Raw genomic sequence first — 21,122 nt, forward strand, 5'->3', positions numbered from 1 at the left:
ACTTTTCTTTCCCCTGCTAGTCTGCTCTCCTGCTGAATTGACTATACAAAAAAAGTGACTATTGAGGTTAAAGAGTCTGGGAATGTGGGAGAAAGTATTTAATGGCATTTTCATAGTATCTAATAGAGGGGGCATGTAGTTAAGGGGTCTGCATTAAATTCTTTAGAACAAAACGCTGGAGAGATGATGTGCTAACTTAATTATTAAACCAGCACTAAGTAGCTGTGGGGATTTCAACCTCTAAGGGTGGGAATAGATTACTCTAGTGGGCAGTTTGCTCTCATTTAACTACTACTGTTCACTGATCAGTTTCTCAGAGATAGAGGAAAATTGATTGATGATTTTAACAGTACACTACCTGGAATGAATCATAGTGGTTTGAGTTAGATATGTGAAATGAGCTTCAGGCTGTGCAGAGCACCATTTAAAGCCGTTCAACAGGATGGGGAAGGCATTCATTCTGGCTTGCTCCTCACTAGGGTTTAGGTCCTCTGGCCCTTTCAGCACTAGGGAAATCCGAGGGTGCATTTGAAAGGCGGGGAAACCTCCTTTGTCCTAAAAGCTGGCTAGAGCAAGGAGCCTTATCACCCAGCTTGTAAAAGCACCCTTGCAATTCCTTTTACAGGTGTTAGCTGTGCCCAGAGCTTGACTGAAGTTGGAAAAACAAGCCCCTTATTGTTAAACTATACCTACAGGTAGGATAATTCAGCTCATGTAGAAATTTTGGTTCTCCCTAAATGTTACTGACGCTATCAATATCAAGCAGTGCAAAACTGAAACATGGACAGGTTTCTTCATTACTACAGCTTAATGTGACATGGTTGCAGACACAGTACTGATGACAAACTCCTTTGCATTTTTCAAGTTAGTAAATCAGACTAGACAAAGTGAAAATGTTTTCAAGAATGGATATATGCAAAAGACTTTTTTTTAAAGCTGTGTACCATGCAGATATGTCTCAGGTAATGTGCCAAAAAACATTTTCCCCAGTGTTGGAATTGTTTAGAGTATAAAAATATTAACAGCTCTTAACAATAATCTTTGGTAACTGTTCGCTTGATTTCACTCCTCTCCCCAAAGAGATATATCTAGTATGATATGTAATATTTACAGGGAGAAATGTATGTGTGATATAAAACTGAAGTAGAGGCCAGGTGTGGGGCGGGGGGAATTGCTTTTAAAAGCATCACTGATGTGTGCAAAGTCACTGAAATTGCTTACTTCCTCTCCGTGCTTCTGTACTGGATGGTCTCTCATGGTTGAGCAGGATACGTATGTTCCGTACATGCGGTGTGTTACTGTGAGTGAAGTATGCTCATCAGCCAGGGTACTGTGTATTTTGTAGCTCATTAATTTTGGAGGGTGGGTTTTTTTTTTTTTTCTTTTTGATACTTTAAAGGGGCAGAGAGGGACTTAAAATTACAGAGCACAAGTTATTTTATTGTTCAAGATAGCCTGGAGATTAATTTAAAATCCTAGTCTGAGTTGAGAAGGATCACTGTTCTGTTTATTCCAGTGGTGGAACTGAGCTTAGCTCTCAGAGGAAATAGAGCAAGTATTAGTGCGCCCTGCCCCTGCTCAGACAGCACAGGCTGTCTTTTTTTAAACTAGGCAAAATTCTCCCACTTTATTTCCTGCTGTATTTGTTGTTTACTTGCTCCAGGCCAGCTCACCAAAGTACTGAAGAAAAGAGATTGTCGGTGTCACAGACCAGCAGTGGCTGCTATCACTGTGGGGCACAGCTGCTGCACGCGTAGGTGCAGGGTGAGTCATACTTGCAGCCATCCTGGTTCCTGCAGATAAAGCTAAGACTCGTGGGCTGGCTTTTTCCTATAAACCACCTGGTTATTTGTTGACTTTCAGATGGAATTTTTTATTTAGGGGAAAGCTCCTCGCTTTCCACTTGGAGCCACTCCTGGTGGAGGCACCAGCTCCAGGTTGTTGTAGTTATTTGCAATAACCACTGTGATTTGTGCTCACTGGGTGGTGTAACGCCTGGGGGATTTTTGACGCTTGGCTGGCACAGCAGCGATACGCTCAGTAACAAGGTGTGTCAGGAGATTGAGGGAGTTGCCCTGCCTGCCTCTCTCGCAGTATGTCAGTGCTGCACGGACCATAAAAACTTTTGCAGAGTCCCTCTGCAACAAGCAGGGAAGTTCTCCTGCATCAGCTCAGTTAGCTTTTGCTGCTTGGCTGTCAGTTGTGGGATAGCACACCCCCATGCTGCCTCACTCCTGTTTTACTAGTACAGAGTACCTTTGACTAGCAGGAAGAGTGTTTCTGAGCAGGTCACTAAACCCTGCCTGTGATGGTTCTCTGGGCTGGCAGCGTGTAGCTGGTGCTCTCTGCTGGAGGCCCGGCAGAATTTCAGCCTCTCCCACTTACCTTTTCCAGTCCTGGTTCTGGAAGCTATGTTATTCCAGGCATGAAGGCAGTCTGGCCGATTTCCTCAGGCACACAGTCACTAGAAGTAGACCTGTTCTCCAAGTCTGTATTATTTGAGTACAAGTCTTTATTTAGTAGAATTATAAAAGAACTTTACATGAGAAGTACAAAAATATGAAATAGGCTTTGAATCTTTTCAGGTAAAACTACCCTTTCTTCAAGCTTTAGAAACATGTATTTAGAAACATGTAACTTGCACAGTTTGGCATCTTATGTAAATATTTGCTCTCATACATTGTAAAACTAGGAAAAAACTTCCAGTAAAGTAGCTCCAGAAAAGTGGCTGTACGTACCCAATCATACATATAACCGTCAATAATTTACTAGTTTAAGACACAATGGCACAATCAGACAGATCAGCTCCCCCCCACACACACACTTTGTAATCTCCCCATTAACTGGAATAGACAAATGTGTTCCATTGAAAGATGCAGTATCACTTTTCCTCTTCCAGTTGTTATAATACGATAAATTACAAATACAAAAATGATTCAGAAAGGTTTGACGTGCTTTATACTTGTACCACTTGGATTTAATACCACGTTGTAGTAAAAATTAAATAAATATAAATATGTTAAATAAATATATTGTAAAAGAACACCCCCCCACACATACTTCTATCGTATTAGAATCCAGCATTTCTTAATGCTTCACACACACTTAATGCTTTGTCACAGTTTTAGGGCCAATGAAAAGAAATACTGCATCTTTAAAAACATAAGCTTCCCTTGGGCATAATTATCAACCCATACAAAACAGAAAATGAGCTCCTTTTACAGCTTTATCTCACCTGTTAAAAACACTGCCTATGATTCCACTGCTCTGTACATCTTTCATTGCTTCCTATTTACTTTCTTTCCCCATGACTCATCTTACCTCTGGATCTGCAACTGACAACCCTTCTTTAGTAGAAAGTAAGGAACACTTGCAGTGGATAAATAATTAGCCTCTCACAAGCAGCTAATAGCTGACATCAATGTATAAAAAAAAGCTTCTTCTGTAGATCCATTCTGAAACTGTGATCTAATTCAAGTACTGTTCAAGCTCTTCTGTGAACACTGGTTGATATTTAAACAATAAGCCTTAGTTTCAAAGTAAATAAACCTTTTAACTGATTTGACTTTTCTAGTCAATAGTTTTTAGAACCTCATTGTATCTGAGTATAAGAGACTAATTTTCCAGGGTAGTTGTGATTAAACAGAAATTGTATTCTCTTTACTGGTTTTGGATAATTAAAAGTGATTCCCTTTACAATCACTGCGGTGTGCCTAATGCAGACTGTGGCAGTAGTGCAATGGCAGGGTCTGATGATTTGCTACAACTAAAAGGCTCCTCTTTGCAGATCCCAGTCCCTAGTAATTATATGATTTTAATCACTGTATTTTGATTCTGTGCAGTAAAATACATGCGTTATAAAATCAACTACAGTATAGGGATACTGAATGATGGTTATATCCAGCTTTTGCACTCTGTTTTCACTGTCTTAAAAACTCCCTTGGGATAACGCCATCACAAGGGGACATTGCTTTTCTGAAGTTACCACTTACTCCTTGGGCTCCTACCATCTCCTGATCCAGCGCAGACAGTACAAGGCACTTTTTGGAAGCTTGGTTTCCTCAAAGAGAGAATTCAGCTCTTCGATGATCCCACTTTTCCCTGCTAAAGGTAGGCCTGTTTCACAGCCCTGTGCTTGGAATGTCGGTCCCAGCTAGGGAAGCTCCATCCCCCTTTTTTCAAACAGTGTCTCCTGCAAGACTCTTCTCTGCAGAGTCCTGATTATAGTAATGCTGAAACAGTCTTTCGTGGCAGCATATTTGCATAGCTTTGTAGGTATGCAGGAGCAGGTGAGGGAAACGAACTGTAAAGTAACATACAAAATCATCCGGGATGGAGCCGAGGGTCTCCTGCACTTCAGGAGGCAGTTCTCTGTAATGGTGCTTCTGGAAAAGAAAAATAGGGAAAAGCTCAATTGTAGGTTGTTTAAGGTCACTCTTTGAAAAAGATCTGTCTGAACAAGATGCATTTTCCTGGACAAAAAGTCAATTGTAATGAAGCTCAAAACCTAAAGCAGGCTAAAATAGACAGACAGCCTGGCAACAAACAAGTGAAGGCAGATTACAGTGTGTATGTTGCTTAGCCTAAAGGGGAGGAAACAATTGCAGTGCCTTAAGTTTGCTTGGCAACATCTACCCTAAGGGCCTTTAATGGGAATACACATGCACAAACTAAGTCCTTTACCTTATTTCTCATTGCCCTCAGAAGATCCCGTACTGAGCCTCCTTTATATGATCTGAATTTTCGAAGATCTGCAAAGAAAAATGACAAGACTTTGTGTTTTGAGGCTATGTTTAAGTCTCTGGCCTCAAAAATAAGGTATGCATGCCCACATTCATGTATATTTACAGATGTGTTTCATATTATATATGCTATCAATTACACAAATACTTTGCTGACAAGTAAAGATCATGTGCTACAACTGAGACAAAGCTGTCATTACTTTCCTGTCCCTGCAAACGAGGAAGAACACTGATGGGATATAATCTCATTACCTGTCTGAAGAGGAACAGTGATATGCTCTCTCCAGTCCATTTTCACCACCTCTCTTCCTCCTCTCTCTAATTGCCTGACGATTGGACCATCTAAAGATTCTTTCTCTATCCGGTCACTAACATCCTGGAAGAGAGAGATTCAGGTTATTATTAGTTTTATTTCTAAACTTTTCCTGACAATTTAAAATAGCTGCTTCTGGCCAATTACAGCATGTCCTGATACCGGAGGTACAATTCTACTTCATGACAAAGTACAGTACAATGGGTGATGCTTGGGAGTGGGGGAGAGAAGCTTCATTGATGATGTTTCACCATCTGCCCAAGTGTTTGCATCACAGAGTAGAAGATAAAAGACGGGAAAGATCAGCCAGTTCCCACCACAGCTCAGGCTTAACAATGCATGTTCACCACAGTGGTCTACCCTAGTCTTAAAAACCTGCCTGGCAAAGCGTCCCAGCACGTCGCTACCCTAACTACTAAAGGCCTTCCTCACTCAAATTTAAGTTGCTAACACTTTGTCTTAGCCCCACTATACATGATCTTCTGTAAGACTGAACCATTTCCTTAAAGCTACCACCTAGGTATAACAACTCTGCTGCTTGGTTCCTAACAGTAAGGTTGTGGATTCTATTTCCAGCATCCACAAAGCTAGGAGAGACTGAATTAAAGATCTGAAAAATGTCTAGAGGAGGATGGAAAACAGTCAAGACAAACCTGAAAAAACTGGAGCTGTTTTTCTAAACTCCAAAAGAATGGGTGTTTTAGCACACAGCTGGCAGACGGACGTTTCTGAGGGTCCATGTTTATCATTTGCTCTATTAAATCACGAGCAACTATGTCTTCTGCAAGGAAAAGGGTGATAATTCATAGGCTGTACGGAAAGCTAATGATTTGTATCTTTCTTTAGGAAATCATTATGTTCTCTGCTACTTCTGATATAATCCTGAATGCTTGGCGACACTAGCTCAAGTACCAACCTCATATATACGCTGTACAATCACCAGAAAATCCACAGTGTTGAATTAGTGCAATTATGAAGATCAAAGTTCAGCTCTTTCCTACCCCTTAAATACATAAACTAACTCTAGAGTTAGAACTCCATGGTTCACAGTTTTTCTGTCATTTCTAGTGTTTATTTTAAAACACCCACTGAAACTTCAGTAAACTCTTGTAGCACTTTTATGTTTTTCTTACCATGTCTCTCTGCATTTAAAGAGTCCAGGCTGTATGCACCAAGCAGAATGTTGGCTTGCCGCTGCAGAGATTTGCCAAAGGGATGACTGCCTTCAGATACCACATAATAAAAGACACAGCCAGCTGAAAAGATGTCCACAGTATATGTCTGCAAATAAATAATCTTTCATAGCGATAACACTTTTTTTTTCCCCTTCCCCTCCCTGAAGAGTTTGGGCCATCATCGCAAGGTGGTTATTTGTGCATCTGAGGGCAGGAAACTTTCCAGAATCACATTTTGCTACAAGAAACTTGTAAGTAATTGAATAAAAATGGCTATATTAGGAAAAAAAAAAAAAAAAAGACTGCGCTATTGTTAATTCAGTTGCAAGCCAGCGTGAATGCACAGGCATCTAACAAACACTGTTATCTTTGACTGTGACCGTGTACCACCCCACTTGCCCTGCATTGTGCTTTCTTCTCCCAGGAGGCGCCTGAAAGATGGAGACTTACAGGGTTCTCTTTGCAGTCTTCACTCAGCATCTCCGGGGCAATCCACCCTTCGGTGCCTGGCACGCCTGACCGACGGCTGAAGCTGTGCCTGCCCACTGCCAGCTTCTTGCACAGGCCGAAGTCTGAAATCATGGCTTTGACTTTCCCATGGGCGTTAGGCATCGAGATGAGGATGTTATGGGGCTTCAGGTCCCTGTGGACTATTACAAACACTGGTTTATTCCCTCTAGGCAATCCCCGTGATATACGTAAACCTTTAATGTGTTTGCATTGTAATCTTTTCACAAAGCTGAACCACTTTTTTTTTAAATCAAGGTCGTAACCTTAAGCTCTTGTCTTTGGTAGAGGCTCATCACATACTCTTTAGTCTATCACGATTCTCTGCACGAAAAATGCGGAGCCCTGACCAAACGGTAACAACTAGCTTTAATGCTATAGTCAGCACTTTTATAGGCAGAAGGTCACTGTGTCAAACAAGTGCTAGGATAAAAACTACGGCTTGCTGCCAACGTATGGTCTTAGCCACAAGGATCTGTGCTGCTCTGAAAACAGTATCACAGAGCAGAATCATGAAGGGAAAAGGAAGGGGAATGGGAAAAGGAAAGGAAGAGGGAAGGGAGGAAGGAAAGGAGGGAGGGAGGAGAAAAAGCTCTTCACAGATTAAATGAGCAAGCTCCCAGCACTACAGCAGCTTATCTTCTTATAGTTTAGAAAATGTACCATCTGCACCCTGTACTGAAACGAGTTCTTCGTACCAATACTGAGGGAGTGCAGGTAAGCAAGACCAGAGGTCGTCTGTTGCAGGAGAGTGATGGGTTGTAAGCCGTGGTGACTGAAGGCCTTCTGCTCAATGTACTGTAAATTACAACAGAAACACAGGTGATAAAGCTACAACAGTGCTTATCATTAGCCTCCACATAGATAATAAGCCTACCAAAAAAACCAACACCCATTAAACTAGGAAAATTGCAGGCAGTCTAATGCTACCTGGTTACACACTTGCAAGAGCCATTGTGCTCTGAGAAGATGCTCTCTATAACATCAATCAGAGCTAGAATTTTACATATCACTGTGCCTCCAGAAGCAACAGTGTAGAAGGACTTCAAAGTTCTTCTGATGGCAGGAGACGCAGGATGACTAAAAGAGAGTCCTTCGCGAGAAGGAAAATGAAAGGACAAGAGCTTCTGGCCTTACATCAGAACATGGTTGGGAAGATATTTCTGAGAACGCCACTGTTGCAGGAATACATAACTGTCACCCAGTTGCTGACAAGAATACCTGGAAGAGCTCCTGTGGCAGACACTTAACAACATAAGCTAAGGAAAATGAAAGGCCTTCCAGTGAGACGACTCTCACAGGTTCTTTAGGTTTGTTAAGTCACCTCCTGTAAGGTGGCAGCGCACAGCTCAATGGCTATGTACTGAAACTGCCGGTCCTTCTCTGTGCAGAAATAGCGGATCACATTAGGATGCTCATCTGACTCTCGCAGCAGCTGCACTTCACGGTCTGCAAAGCTGAAGCACTCAGGGAGAATTCTTTTCACGGCAACATCTCGGTTATCAAATGTCCCCCTGCAGACAGGAAATGACATAAACCTTTTAGACTCTCTCTATACAAAGCAGGTAAGCAAGTCACAACAGAAGACATTTTACAGAGGCATATTTAAAAAGCATTCCCATGCTGGAAGCATCTATTATTTTTGTCATTAAACTTATATTTACTAAACATTTCCAAGGGAAAGATTTTCTGCTAGTGAAGAAACACTGCAGGAAAATATTCCAGACACACTCAATACACTTCCTTAAAACTTCCATTTCTGTTCACATTAGATAAGTATTCTTAAAAAAGAAAATCCTAATGCAAATAAGATATTAATTGATCTATTTAAAGCTGAATGCATATATTGTTTTCTACCTGTAAACAATTGTTCCTTCAGCTCCATGTCCCAATACATCTTTTGGGTTAAATGATATCTTGCCAACCATCACTCTGTTTGTATCTCCATCTGAACAGAAAACAAGAAACAAGACTGTTTTAGGATGGATAAAGCCAGCTTTTTGCAATTGTGCATCCTTCTAGGCCAGGATGTAAAAATCCTTTTGCTCACGTCTAAATTCACAACACATATGATCAAAACAAATGAACATCTGCATTTTGGTACTTATGCTGAACCAGCAAATATTTACAGGGGACCAAATAATCCAACACATTCAAACATAAACTGTACACACCGCCTGAGGCAACTCAAAGTCCAGAAAGGTCATGCCTCAGACAGCACAAGCGACCACTGGATCTCAGCAGACAAACTTTTTCTAGTTTTAGAGATGTTTTAGTGAATTTAGGAAATGCAAAATGAGTTACGGAAAGTAGGTTTACTGGCAGCTCCCCTGGATAGCATTTGAAGGGACCAAAGAGCACATACGAGGTCAGGCAGTGCCGCAAGCCAGATTCCATAGTTCTTAGTTCTTGATTCCAGTTAATGATAAAACATATTTTTATTTAAATAAATTCTTGTCCACTGGTGTCTGAACTTTGGCTGCATTTTATTTTCTATGTGCAGATGAACTTCACTGTTTACTCAGGAAAACCATATAATGAAGTTTAGCAGAAGAGGTAGGCCTGAGGTAGACAAGACTCTTGGTTATTACTGATGGGGGTGGGGGATAGCGGTGGAAATTCACCTCTCCCTGGACTGGCTACAGATGACAAGAACGTACCCCACAGACAACATAAAATCATCGTATGGCAATTATTATCTGGTATCTTCTAAAGCAAATATTTCTGCTCAGCCAAAATCAGGACAGGACACATCTGCCTACTGTTTTGCAAAAACTCTAACTAAAGGAGCAGGATGGTCCTTTTTCAGCTTTGTGATCTATTCAGTATCATAAGTTTTTTTAACTGTTTGCTACATTACCATACAGGTTGGAGCAATACAGTGAAACTCAAATGACAGACACTAGATCAACTTTACCTCCCTCTTCTTGCTCTGTGGAAAGACAGCTCCCAACATCAGATGTGGAGATGTTGGAATACGCAGAATGGTTTGACGCCCTGGGGGACAGATTTGGTGTGCTGGCAGCTGAGCTCTCTGTCCGTGCATAGGAGGCGTCCAAGAAATCTGCTTCTGGCGGTAGATCGCTGGGAGCACTGAAGGGCAGCTGTTGTTGCTGCAAGAGCTGTATCTTCTCCTCCAGCTGATGCTGTCTCTGTTGCTGCTGGTGTACACTCTGTGAGAGAGGAGAGAGGGCCTCAGTCCCACAAGTGAAGGCGTTTCTCATAGTCAGGGCACACAAGGGAACTCCACAGCTATTAGGGCAGGTACATCTAGAAGGTAGGGGCAATTTTTCGTGTTACCACACTAGCAGCTAAGTAGGCTGCAGAATGAAGGGGGCTTTCACTCACATGCTCTCAATTTCACTGTGCACTCTCAGAGCAAAGCTGAGAAATCATATCAGTTGGTTAATATGGCAAAAGCTGACTGTTACTAGGTAGACTAGGTGTCTCTACACAGAAAACCTGATACAGGTTCAGGTGAGGAAGAGAGGAGCGAAGCCAATGGTGTTAAAATCACGTCCATGAAAAGAGTAACACACATAAAAACCAGAATTAGTGGAATGTACAAAAAGAGCTCGAGAACTGGCACATACACCAGAGAAATCACTGTCATGTCACATATACAGCCTCTGCTACCCACTGCACATCTGGGAATCATCAAGGAGGAAAAAGCCCTGTAGGGGGTTATTTCCTAACCCCTGAATCATTTCTCGGCTAAGCTGTCAAATGTTACTCTCTCTCCCAGAACTCAAAAAACATTAAGCTAAGTCAGCATTACCATTGGATATGTGATGATAAAAGCCACCCAGCCCACAAGCAGGAAAGTACTGAGAATGATCGTGGCCATGTCTTTCAACATAGAGTCTACAGGAGCCTCTGGCCGAGGGATGGGCCGAACAGGTTTCTCCTCGATATCCTTTGGAATAGCCGGAGGCACTTCCGTTGAGGAACCTTCAACTATGTCTATAACCTAAGAGGCAGAGAAAGCTCTGTTAGTTCAATGTCTTCATGGATCATAGCCAGTATATGCTTGCCTGTCTGTTAAATGCTTTTTAATAGTTTCTAATCCTACCAAAGTCAAAGGAAGCTTTGCATGTGGAAGAAAAGCAGAGGAAAGCCCTAATTCTGAAATAAGGAATGATACATTATGATACCAGTGATAGTACATGTCAAGTACATGAAAACACTGCCACAAAAATGTGAAGTATTTCCATGTAGCTTTTCTTCTGACTCCTTCCCCAATTTCCACTCTTTCTCCTTATTCTTCAATTGACCAGTCAGATGATGATTATCATCACAAACCTCTTCAATAGTGGCTTTATCAGAGTCAGCTGGGATCACATTTTCAGGCCTTTTAGGTAAGTTGCTTGGGAACTTCTCCAGGATCTTTGTAGGGGCAGATAATGGTGTTTCATGGTGCCCTTTAAATAAAACACATTTGTTGAAATTTAAAAATTGTCCCTTTTTAGGAAAGTTATCCTTCCTTTCAGCATCTTTGCTGAACAGCATACATAAAGCTGATTTAAAAAAAGCTTGAGAACATCGCAGTATAATTGTAATTGGAGTAGACAGAGGAAGATTCCTGCTCCTGGATAGAGCAGGGCAGAAAAAGGAAGGCAAGATTCAGGGCCAGGGTCATCGAGCACAGAGGGCAGAGGGCTGGGGATGAGTCAGAACTGTTTAACAAGAGCCTGCTTCGCTTACTGCAAGAGCTAAACAGTATAAAACAAACAAGGAAGGGACTACAGAAAGAGAAAGGCAGTAGTTAAGGCAACTGAAAGTTACATCCCTGCCACAGGGATCATACAGCACATGATATATCACTTAATTATAAAATTTACATCACTTAAAACAACTGAACCGCAGATGGTTCTTCATTTTTGAAGAAATATTGTAAATACCCTGAAAAAAACAGTTCCTAAATTTGGGGATTTGGGACACACAAAATAGGCTGACATTTTATTAACAATAGCTTTAACATCTGTACCTTAATGCCCCATTTGTGAAATGGGGAAAACATTACCCTCTGATCCATATGGCAAGAATTAAGGTAATACTATGCATGATTAAAATGTCCAACAGAATTAAAGAACCAGAATACAATACATATAGTAAATAATAAACTAAATAATTTTTACTCTTCTCTGGATGAAGGGGCAAAATACATATTAAACACCTTTCCATATACTGAGCAGAGCACTCTTCAGCCTATGCAAGGGGTAAAGCAGGGGCCCTGGAAAAAAAAACAGGCGGCTGTCTACTTACGGACATTACTGCAATTCATATGCAAAAGAGGAGGAATTAATATTGCACATATAACGATTAATAGAATTCAGTAATTGCTGGGCACTTGACGTCAGGTAATCGTTTGGGCTGCACTTTACAACAGTTCAGAAACAGCTCTGAGGTGTGGATTCTAACCGTGTGTCCACCAGATGGCAATGCGATGCTGCAGGAGACGCAGACAAGGGCCAAGGGGAAGGGACCTCGCATACCTATTAAAAGCCAGTCGTTCCAGTAGTTGAGTTTGTTCTTTTCTTTCAGTCTGCCTGAAAACTTTAAATCCGTACTGGGGGTGATAACACACTCGCCACTGTCTTCAATGGTGACTCCTTCTGTTTTTGGACCCTCTAGTAAGGGTATGGCACTGCCACGGGGCTAGAAAGAGAGATCTATTGTTATAATTCATGAAGCACTGTGTCTCTATAATATTTAAGAAATCAAGTAAGTGAAAAATGTAGGTCAGAATGGATGGACAAGCAAAAATTATATACTGGCAGCAAAATGACTGAAAGTAAATACCGCTTCCATTATACCCTCAGCCACTGCTCAAGCAACCTTGGACATTAGACCTATTTCCCTTCTAAGTTACATGTTGCCTAGGCGATGAGATTACCCTCTCTTTTTTTAGAAGAGTGAAACAGGATCTTTATTTCCTACCTGGAAAGCTACAGGGTGAACAAAACAAAACTACAGCACAGTCTCCTATCTAGGGGAAGTTACTTTGGTGAACACGATGGCAATTCTATCATCATTAACCACAATGCAACAAAGCAACCTCTGGTCTACTCCGTTAAGCTTGCCTGGCACAATTCCTGATGAGCTACAATTATGTCTTCGCAGCATTTGAAAAGCTTCCTGAAATATGGTCATGCATCCTAAGGCTGTTAATTGTTTCATCCAATATTCAATTTGTCATGCATTTCTCAAAAGCAATTTGCAATTTTAGAAAAGATTTCTGTAGAGCTTCTACAGCCTTCAGTGTTTTATTTTTTTAGGATCTCTTTCCACATATCAGATCAAACTTGTTTGAGTACAGGTCCAGCTTATAACATGTAATATTTTGTCTTTCATTAGAAGATGTATATCATGATTTAACAAAACCAGTCTCCAAATTCAATTCAATTCAAATTCTCCAATTCTCAAAGAAATTAGTTCATTATGTGATTACTGGACTTTAAAATAATTCTGTACATTTTGATAGAAGTATGTTCCAGTTTCTTTCTACATCTCTCTCACTCAAGACAGACTTTTTTTTTTGCTATCACAAGGCTCTGATTTTTCTTAAAATCTTGTGTATGTTTCCATTTTACTTTTTTTAAAAAATGGAAAGATACTAATTCTGTAAAGGGACTTTTCAGAAGGTGTCATTCAGTTCTGGCAGCTCCCCACTTACCACGACAGTTACTCCTTCATGCACCATTGATGGCGATGCATACAAACTTGTGGAGTATTTTCCTACATATAGAGTTGGTCTAGAAAAAAAAACAATACATGTCAGAGAGAAATAGCCAAATGTATGTTTCACAATCTTAGCTAAAATCTTGGCAACACAATCCTTCAGAAATAATGCATGCGTTTCCAAAATCATCAATATTTATTTCTTGAAAAGACTAGATCTGCAAGTTCTTTTTAAGTACTGCTGTACTATCAAGCCATTCTGTTTAACTACGAAAGCCTTGTTAACTGAGCACTTATGTCACAATTACTCATTTGACATAACTCCATTCCTATTTCTGCATTATTCAGTAAGTGGTATTTACCAAAATGCTATGCACCTAAATGAAATGTTCATTATAAAAACTATTCCTTTATTAATTCAACACAGGACACCTACTCATCTGACAGAAATTATGAATATACACCTGCTGAATTTCTGATAGTTTTTCTGTCTCCTCCTTTAAAGAGCAAAAGAACAAATATGACATACAATAAAGGCTGGAGGGTGAGGGCTGCTTTTATGTATTCTTTCCACCATCTTGAAACTTGTAGAACAATCATTAAATGTACGAATAAAAGTAAGATTTTAATGACAAGGCCCTGTCAAATAGATGGTGAGAACAACAGGAATATTCATGCTCACGTTAATTTGCTCTTGGTCTCTGTTTCCTTTGGGAAAGGATATTTCCACTTGGTAATGTGTCCAACCTCCCCAGACATGAACGTCAAGTAGCGCAGAGTTTCTATCCCCACGTTTGTGTGCATTACTTTCCGTAATCCTTCACGTTGCCAGATGTAAAAAGCTACCACAGGAGAAGCATAATTCTGAATCCACAGTACGTCCCCAGACTCGCTGTCTACGGTGACCACCAGCCCATCTCCGTTAGACACAAAGTGAGACATTTCTACAATATACAAATACACAGGAGATTATCTGGATTGCTGTTTACATGCAGCTTTAATAATACATATTAGCAGTTCAAGCCTTGCGTCAACTAAGTAGTCTATTATATCTTTTATTGCGCAGCTATCAGCGACTCAGTTGTCAGTTAGACTAATAAAAAAAATCAGTTCTCTCACACCATCAGGAAGTATATTCCATGCATTTAGCTCATCTCTTCAGCACCTAACAGCAAGGATTTACAGGTCTCACTGTACTAAACCTGCAGATTAATTTACGTATAAATCACGCCATCATCACAAGCTGAAAGAGGAGCCTTCGTGGGTGACTGAGGAGTCCCTTGCAAAAGGCTGCAAGCTCATCCATATTTGTTCAGTGTCCAGATGCAGGAGACTCGGCGCCTGCTGCAAGAGCAGCAACCTGCTCTATGCTCAGTACCTACGAAAGCAAACATAGGCAGCCCATGCACACTCCATTTTGATTAACCTTGCTTAGTGACAATTCAAATGTAGAAGATAAGCTGAAGTGTTGAAGATACCAGGATAAAACCCACTATCGTGTATTTAGTGTTGATTATTCCAGACCCTGAGAGAAGGTAGCGTTTGTCCTTGTTTTTTATAAAAAAGAAAGTTCCAACAGTAAGAAAGCAAATGCAACTCTACTCTGTAACATAGGTTTGCCTTAATGTAAGGGCATATTTTATCCGTGCAATAGTTCTGTTATGTGGCAAAATATCCACTAGAAATCAGAATCAGAAGCTTTCTACTTTTTATCTCATTGACCTGACATAGAATTCTATTTTTAAACTTAAACTGCATTTTTATAGGCACTAGATCTGGACTCAGCTGTAATGACCTAGCCCTGAAATTTAAGAGTTAATTCTTTATGACTCCCCTTTCCACTTAAGAGCTTTATATAAAAATGATCTGCAGCAAGGCTATTTACTCAGCACTTAAACCACAAGCAGTGAATGCTAGGCGGGTTACACCGTCTTCTTTTTAATTAACAGGTTGAACTTTAAATGCAAAATAACTGTATTTTATATAACCATGAAGAGTGTTTCCTTAATTAATGTTACTAATTTTGACATTAGTATGAATACATTTTTAGTATCATAATAAAAACACATGTTCGAATTCTCAGATGGAATACAGATCACTGCTGTTCACAGTTATCAACACTAATATATTTTGCATTCTTTCTGCAGCACCCAGCTGGTAAGCACAACTATTGCACACAGGATTTAAGCTTCTCAAACTCTGCAGGAGGGAATGTTTGCCCCCCTTTTACAGACTTGGGAATTGAAACTGAAAGACCTCCAAACTTACACGGAGTATTTATGGTGATGCCACGTAGTCACCTCTTACTTTAGGAGACAAGTGAAATGCATGGAACCTACTGAGCATTCAGATGTATGAAGACACACTAGGATTAAGCAACTGAAAAAATTTCTTTTCTTCCCCCTTTTGCCAAACAAAATAAACAAAGAAAAGTCCCTTCTCCAAGTCTCCTCTTAGAGCAAGTGAAACCTATTGCTTCCCGTACTTCCAACCCATCACAGGAATCCTAGCACTTCGTTAGAAGAATTCCTGTAAATCCATATTCTGTGTTGCCCCCCTGAATTGCCACAACCCTTATTACAAAGCGGAAAGGTCCCTTTCTGCGTGGACTCAGACCTCTTGTCCCAGGAACACATGTGCCAACAGCCTGGAACCACGTGCAGCCTGCGCAAAATAACAGACAGCTCTGGAGTCTGTGCAACAAATTTTTTCTGATTGCACCCAGTAGCTTAGGTTTGTTTCCTCTCCTGCCATTTTTCACTAAATTTCTAAGTGTTGTATATTCAAGATCTGTACCTTCTTCAATTGAATTCAGCTGAAACTAGCCAACAGACTCAAGGTATTAAGCCAAGCAGAAGATAAAAAGTAACAGATCAGAAAACACAAAAATCAGAGAGACAGACTGACCTATTAATTATAGAAAAAGTCAGAATATTTTTCTTGTATGCAAAACCTATGACCAATACGTGCAAATTTAAGACAGCAATTAAATTCTTACTGTATTTTATGTCTTCATCGGGCAGAGTAGCTGCATAATCAAAATAGGTGGCATTCCATCGCAGCTCCTTCTTCTTAGTGTCATACATTGTGATCGTGTACTCTGTTAAAAAATATACAGTCTGTGAAGCAAAAAAACCTATGAGAGAATAGAATCGACTGCCTCAAATGTGAGACACTCCTCAAAACACCACACACACTACTTACTGCTCTCCTCATTTCATTTTCCTAACATCATGATAAACAAACGTCTCATAGATGTTAAAGGTAATACCCAATCCGCTCATGTACTGATCCACAGGAACCTCAGAACAAGAGAAGCCCAGCAGGCAGCTACCGCCCATGTTACCAGAATTTTGTTTTTACTGCACGACTTCTTCTGATGTACTCTACTCTATTTACGAGCTTCCAAACCCTACACTCTAAAATTCAATACTTATGTTCTGTAACTGAGCTGGCACATTTAAGAATATTTAAAGAACACACTCATGTAGATGTTAAAAACTAAGTCTATAAGGCTCATTCCTTTTCATTAGTCAACACCTATATATTGGTTCCTGGTCTAATTTAATAGCTATTTAGAAAAATGCACTTGTATTTTCAGTGAATATGCTGTATCTCCATTTTGCTTAAACTGTTTTTATGATTATGTTACAGATGCAAACTTAGGCTCCCAGCTGCTAGTGGAATGCATCATTAAATAAAGATAATATAAATGCCACTTAGTAAAGAAGAATAATAGTGGAACGTGTCTACTCCCTGCATTTAGAAAAAATGGTATCTTTCCACTGCTATGAAGAGTTAATAATTTTTCTGTGTACAGTCTAAAATCATCATTTACAGAAGATATTCAAAGAAATTAAGTAAATTTGAAAACTTGAACTGATCAAAGTCATCTGTTATGATTCTAAACTTAAAAAAAAATCCCACCCAACAACAAAAAAGAAAACAAGAAGCTTTCTTCTAAGCTGCAGAAAAGAAAGCATATGACCTGTTCTCCCAAGATACAGAAGGGATGTTGATGGGCAAAGGCTTTCTGCAAATGAAGAAGTCAAAGTTTGCTGTTTCTCCCCAGTCATGAGGTCGATCACGTACCAAATATCCTGCTTTTTACCTGAAACCATTTAAGCAACATTACCATTCAGTTGGAAATTTGTATTTTCATCAAGTAAGATAAAATATTTTTCCATACCAATAATAACTAACACAGAGAGAATTCTGAGTGTGAAAGATCTTGTGAGCTAGCAGAAGAGGAAACTGAGGTCCTACTGTTGAAGGACAGTAAGGGGAAAGAAATTATGAGGGTCTACACATTCAAATTGATTAAGGCCTGTAATCCTTACAATCGACAAGACTCCCCATGAGCCACAGCCTTTAATATCTGTTTGATTCTGAAATGTACGTGTTCATTTTAGAAGCTTCAAACAGTCATTTTTAACCCCTTCGCTAGAGAGATACAAAGTGGAGAACCAGAATTAGGTATTGGTCCTTCAGCAGATCGGAAAACAGTATTAAATTCATCCTGATCCCTCCAACAACTCCTGTTGTCACAAGTAATAACTGCCCTTCCTTCTCCCTTTCTCCCCCACAGCTCTGTCTGACATTATGAATGACTCAGGACAGTAAGCCATAAATTTATTATCATCTGTAGTACAAACTGAGTGGATCCCATATAATGGCATGTGTCTAACCCTGTTGCAAATGGATTTCTAATTTACTGATAATTGTACTATAGGTATTCAATGACATTTACAAGCATGAGAAGATTTTAACAGAAGTCACTTTTTGTTCAGAAAGAAATCAAAAAACCCATACAGGCTATTCACTGCTTAGAAAAGCTATTCTCTCCCTCAGGACAAGTAGTTGGCTTTTTACCTTCAGAGCAGTTCAGCTCTGTGTTTATCAGATTCTCTGATATCAGAAAGCTTCATGAAAGACTACAATTAATATCCCTGAAAAAGAGTATTTCCATGCACTCTGTCTGGGGCTCTCTACATATTTCAGTTACTGAGCATTTTACAATCTAAGATTAAATCTGAGCTCACCCATGTACAGGATCCCATCTGAACTGCGACAGGGAGATGCCTGCACCAGCTCCGGGATAGTAAATGGAAGTTTCTGGTGGCGGGAGAAAAACAAAGGCTTATTTAAATTGGTGCAATAGTCTTTGCTTTTGTTCACAGAAAATGGTGGCCAGAAAACTTCAGAGGTCTCCAATGACAGCGTTTTATTATTTGTTTGTATTATTGCAGTGCTTGAGAACCCAAAATTTCAGGTCAAGACCCTGTTGTGCAAACACAGGACACGGAGAAGTCTGTCTCAGTGAGTTTATAACACATGAGAAATGCATGTGGAATGGAAGAACTACTTGCAGCAGAGAGGTTTGGAGGCCAAGATGCTTTGGTTTTATTTTACGGTCTACCATCATCATTCAGAAACTATCTAAGCTTCAACAAGCCGTGGTTTAAGTGCCTCACCTGTAACACGTATAACATGTTTCTCCACAGGGCTGTACAGTAACTTTTGTAAAAGCCATATGGGATGGCTGAGAGGGTGAAGCAGGAGTCTCTGACTATGGAGTTCTTGAGATATGGCCAAGCCTGTATCTCATCTACATACTGGGTGAACCTCCTTGCTAAGTTTTAAGAGGCTTTTATCAGGACGAGGTTGGGCTAAGGGACAGATTGCACCCACACGAAAGATCAGGCCTTTACTAAATTTACTTAAATTTACTAAAATTACTCCACTCTGACCTAAAAATTTTATAACAGTGCATCCAACCAGAAATATTTTAATCTCCTTCTTTTTGAATTAAAGTATCAGAAGAAAGGAAACTTGGTGATTCAAATAGATTGCTACTTCCTGGATTCACCAAGGAAGAGAACCAATAATAATTTTGCAAATTATGATGATGTCTCTAGATGTACTTAGGGTGATAGGAGGTGAAAGTAGTGAGTAGATACTAAAATATTTAACAATATTAAAGTTCTTAAAGGCAGTCAGAGCAGCTGCCAGAGAAAAGGAACTTGTGGGAAGCCAAACATTTTATCTGAGTTCCATCACAAAATTTAAAAATAAAAGTCAAACATTAGCTAACATCTGTGGGTTACATGTACTGGTGACTATTTTGAAAATGTTCAGCACCTTTGTCTGCTTACTAAATCCTGTAAAGACATCTCCTAAAGGCATTAGCACAGAATGTATATTTACCATGTTTTTTGGCAGACAGTTTTAGCAAATTAAGTATCTGGGGAATAGGGACATATCTGATTTGAGTTATTTTGGGCACACCTTTCCCATCAGGTAGTACAGAGATTATTCAGTATTTGGATAATGCCACAGAAGTGCTATTTATCATCACTATTTTAACAAGTTCTAGAAAAACAGTACAAGTGGACGAAACAGATATGTCTGCTGCTGCTATTTTCAATCCAAAATCATTTCCTGATGGTCACAAGAAAGGTGGTAACTTTTCCCTCTTATAAAGTATGTTTTCACTCTGCAAAGCTGCTAGCAGCACAGCAGAGGGTGCTGTCATTCCCAAGAACATGTATCCTAACGTTGGCACAGGCAACGGAGGCTGCTTTTTGGCTAGTGTGATCAAGCTTTTCCAAGGAACTGGTATGCTTCCCGTAAGCAGCACAAAAACACAGGCAGCCTGCAGAACATCACTGTACTGTCAAGAAGCAGAAAGTTCCCTTGGGCACTCATCCTTTGTAAGAGTCCGATTAAGGCATTCGCCTAAAAATTATCCGAGGAGAGAATTTGCAATGTATACTTACAGTCAAGCCTTCATTATTCTTGCCACCGAGCGTATACAAACTGCCATCATTTGGGTCTGGAAGAAATGCTGGCCTAGGATTTAAGCAGTTAAAACAGATAAAACAACAACTGTGCTTCTCAGAGAACAGGAAAGCAACTATAGGCAACTGTGCCTTCTGAAGAAAGCTTTTTGGCTTTGTACTGTTCATTTTTTGAGGTTTCATTTAACTGCGATTCTAAAGAAAACTGATAAAATTAAAGTTTCAGACCTGATGTAACATGAGATTACTAACACACTTGAGAAGTCAAACCTCCAAACATGCTGAGCAATCAGTCACTTGGGTGAAACACTTTAAACGAGATCTGTATGTTTTTAAAATGCCACAGAATTAAAAAACAAACCAAAAAACCCACCAAGGAACACAAGGAAAGCAAGGGACAATAAAAAAGTTGCCAGAATTCAGTAAATTCGAGAGGTAAAGGCAACCCCCACCCAAACTACATAACAACAATAAAAACCACAAAAGAGAAAGGATTTTATCACTGATTTCAGAGACAGAAAGTCAAAGCCCAACATTTTCTAGTTAAATGTGGGACCACTCTGCTGGAGGTACTTCTCTGAAGTGACAGCTTGAGGGTTTCATTTGAAGATTCTGGTAGTGCTAGTAGTTGGAGTTTCCTCTGCTTCCCTATGTATTTTTAGTCTTTTATTTAAAGAGAATAAGAAGTTAAAAATCCAGAGATCATTCCCTAGATAGCTCTATCATTTTCAAAGCTCAATTTCAAAGTTCAATTAAGTGATTCTGGCACAGTTAGCATACGATCTCTAAATCTGAGGAAGGGCTCAAGAGAACACAATGTGCAGACAGGGTATTTCATCTTAGGGCTGCAAACAAAAGAATATACATAGCTAATTATATCCTTTCAGTATCTGCTCTTTGAACC

The 21,122-nt window shown here is 39.9% G+C and overlaps 1 protein-coding gene across 5 annotated transcripts in view; it reads right to left on the reverse strand.

The window, feature by feature from the left end:
* Positions 1 to 2,492: 2,492 nt before the first annotated feature.
* The window catches only part of ERN1 (endoplasmic reticulum to nucleus signaling 1), a 43,874-nt gene continuing 25,244 nt past the window's right edge, over positions 2,493 to 21,122 (reverse strand). For 2 of the 5 annotated variants that reach the window (XM_026098917.2, XM_064522705.1), the window contains exons 4-22: positions 20,198 to 20,270; positions 18,461 to 18,533; positions 17,407 to 17,529; positions 16,417 to 16,518; positions 14,101 to 14,362; positions 13,414 to 13,492; positions 12,233 to 12,395; positions 11,040 to 11,158; positions 10,516 to 10,707; positions 9,655 to 9,910; positions 8,595 to 8,685; positions 8,062 to 8,251; positions 7,436 to 7,535; positions 6,681 to 6,880; positions 6,189 to 6,336; positions 5,709 to 5,836; positions 4,995 to 5,118; positions 4,684 to 4,751; positions 2,493 to 4,385 (exon numbers count right to left, since the gene is read on the reverse strand). In XM_026098917.2, the coding sequence (XP_025954702.2) occupies positions 4,179 to 4,385; positions 4,684 to 4,751; positions 4,995 to 5,118; positions 5,709 to 5,836; positions 6,189 to 6,336; positions 6,681 to 6,880; positions 7,436 to 7,535; positions 8,062 to 8,251; positions 8,595 to 8,685; positions 9,655 to 9,910; positions 10,516 to 10,707; positions 11,040 to 11,158; positions 12,233 to 12,395; positions 13,414 to 13,492; positions 14,101 to 14,362; positions 16,417 to 16,518; positions 17,407 to 17,529; positions 18,461 to 18,533; positions 20,198 to 20,270 (2,698 nt within the window). In that variant the 3' untranslated portion in view covers positions 2,493 to 4,178. Of the gene's footprint in view, positions 4,386 to 4,683; positions 4,752 to 4,994; positions 5,119 to 5,708; positions 5,837 to 6,188; positions 6,337 to 6,680; positions 6,881 to 7,435; positions 7,536 to 8,061; positions 8,252 to 8,594; positions 8,686 to 9,654; positions 9,911 to 10,515; positions 10,708 to 11,039; positions 11,159 to 12,232; positions 12,396 to 13,413; positions 13,493 to 14,100; positions 14,363 to 16,416; positions 16,538 to 17,406; positions 17,530 to 18,460; positions 18,534 to 20,197; positions 20,271 to 21,122 lie in introns of those variants that run through there. The other 3 variants (XM_064522706.1, XM_064522708.1, XM_064522709.1) reach the window with 3 other exon arrangements.

The sequence above is a fragment of the Dromaius novaehollandiae genome, chromosome 18 (assembly GCF_036370855.1).
Source record: "Dromaius novaehollandiae isolate bDroNov1 chromosome 18, bDroNov1.hap1, whole genome shotgun sequence".
NCBI classification, from domain to species: domain Eukaryota; kingdom Metazoa; phylum Chordata; class Aves; order Casuariiformes; family Dromaiidae; genus Dromaius; species Dromaius novaehollandiae.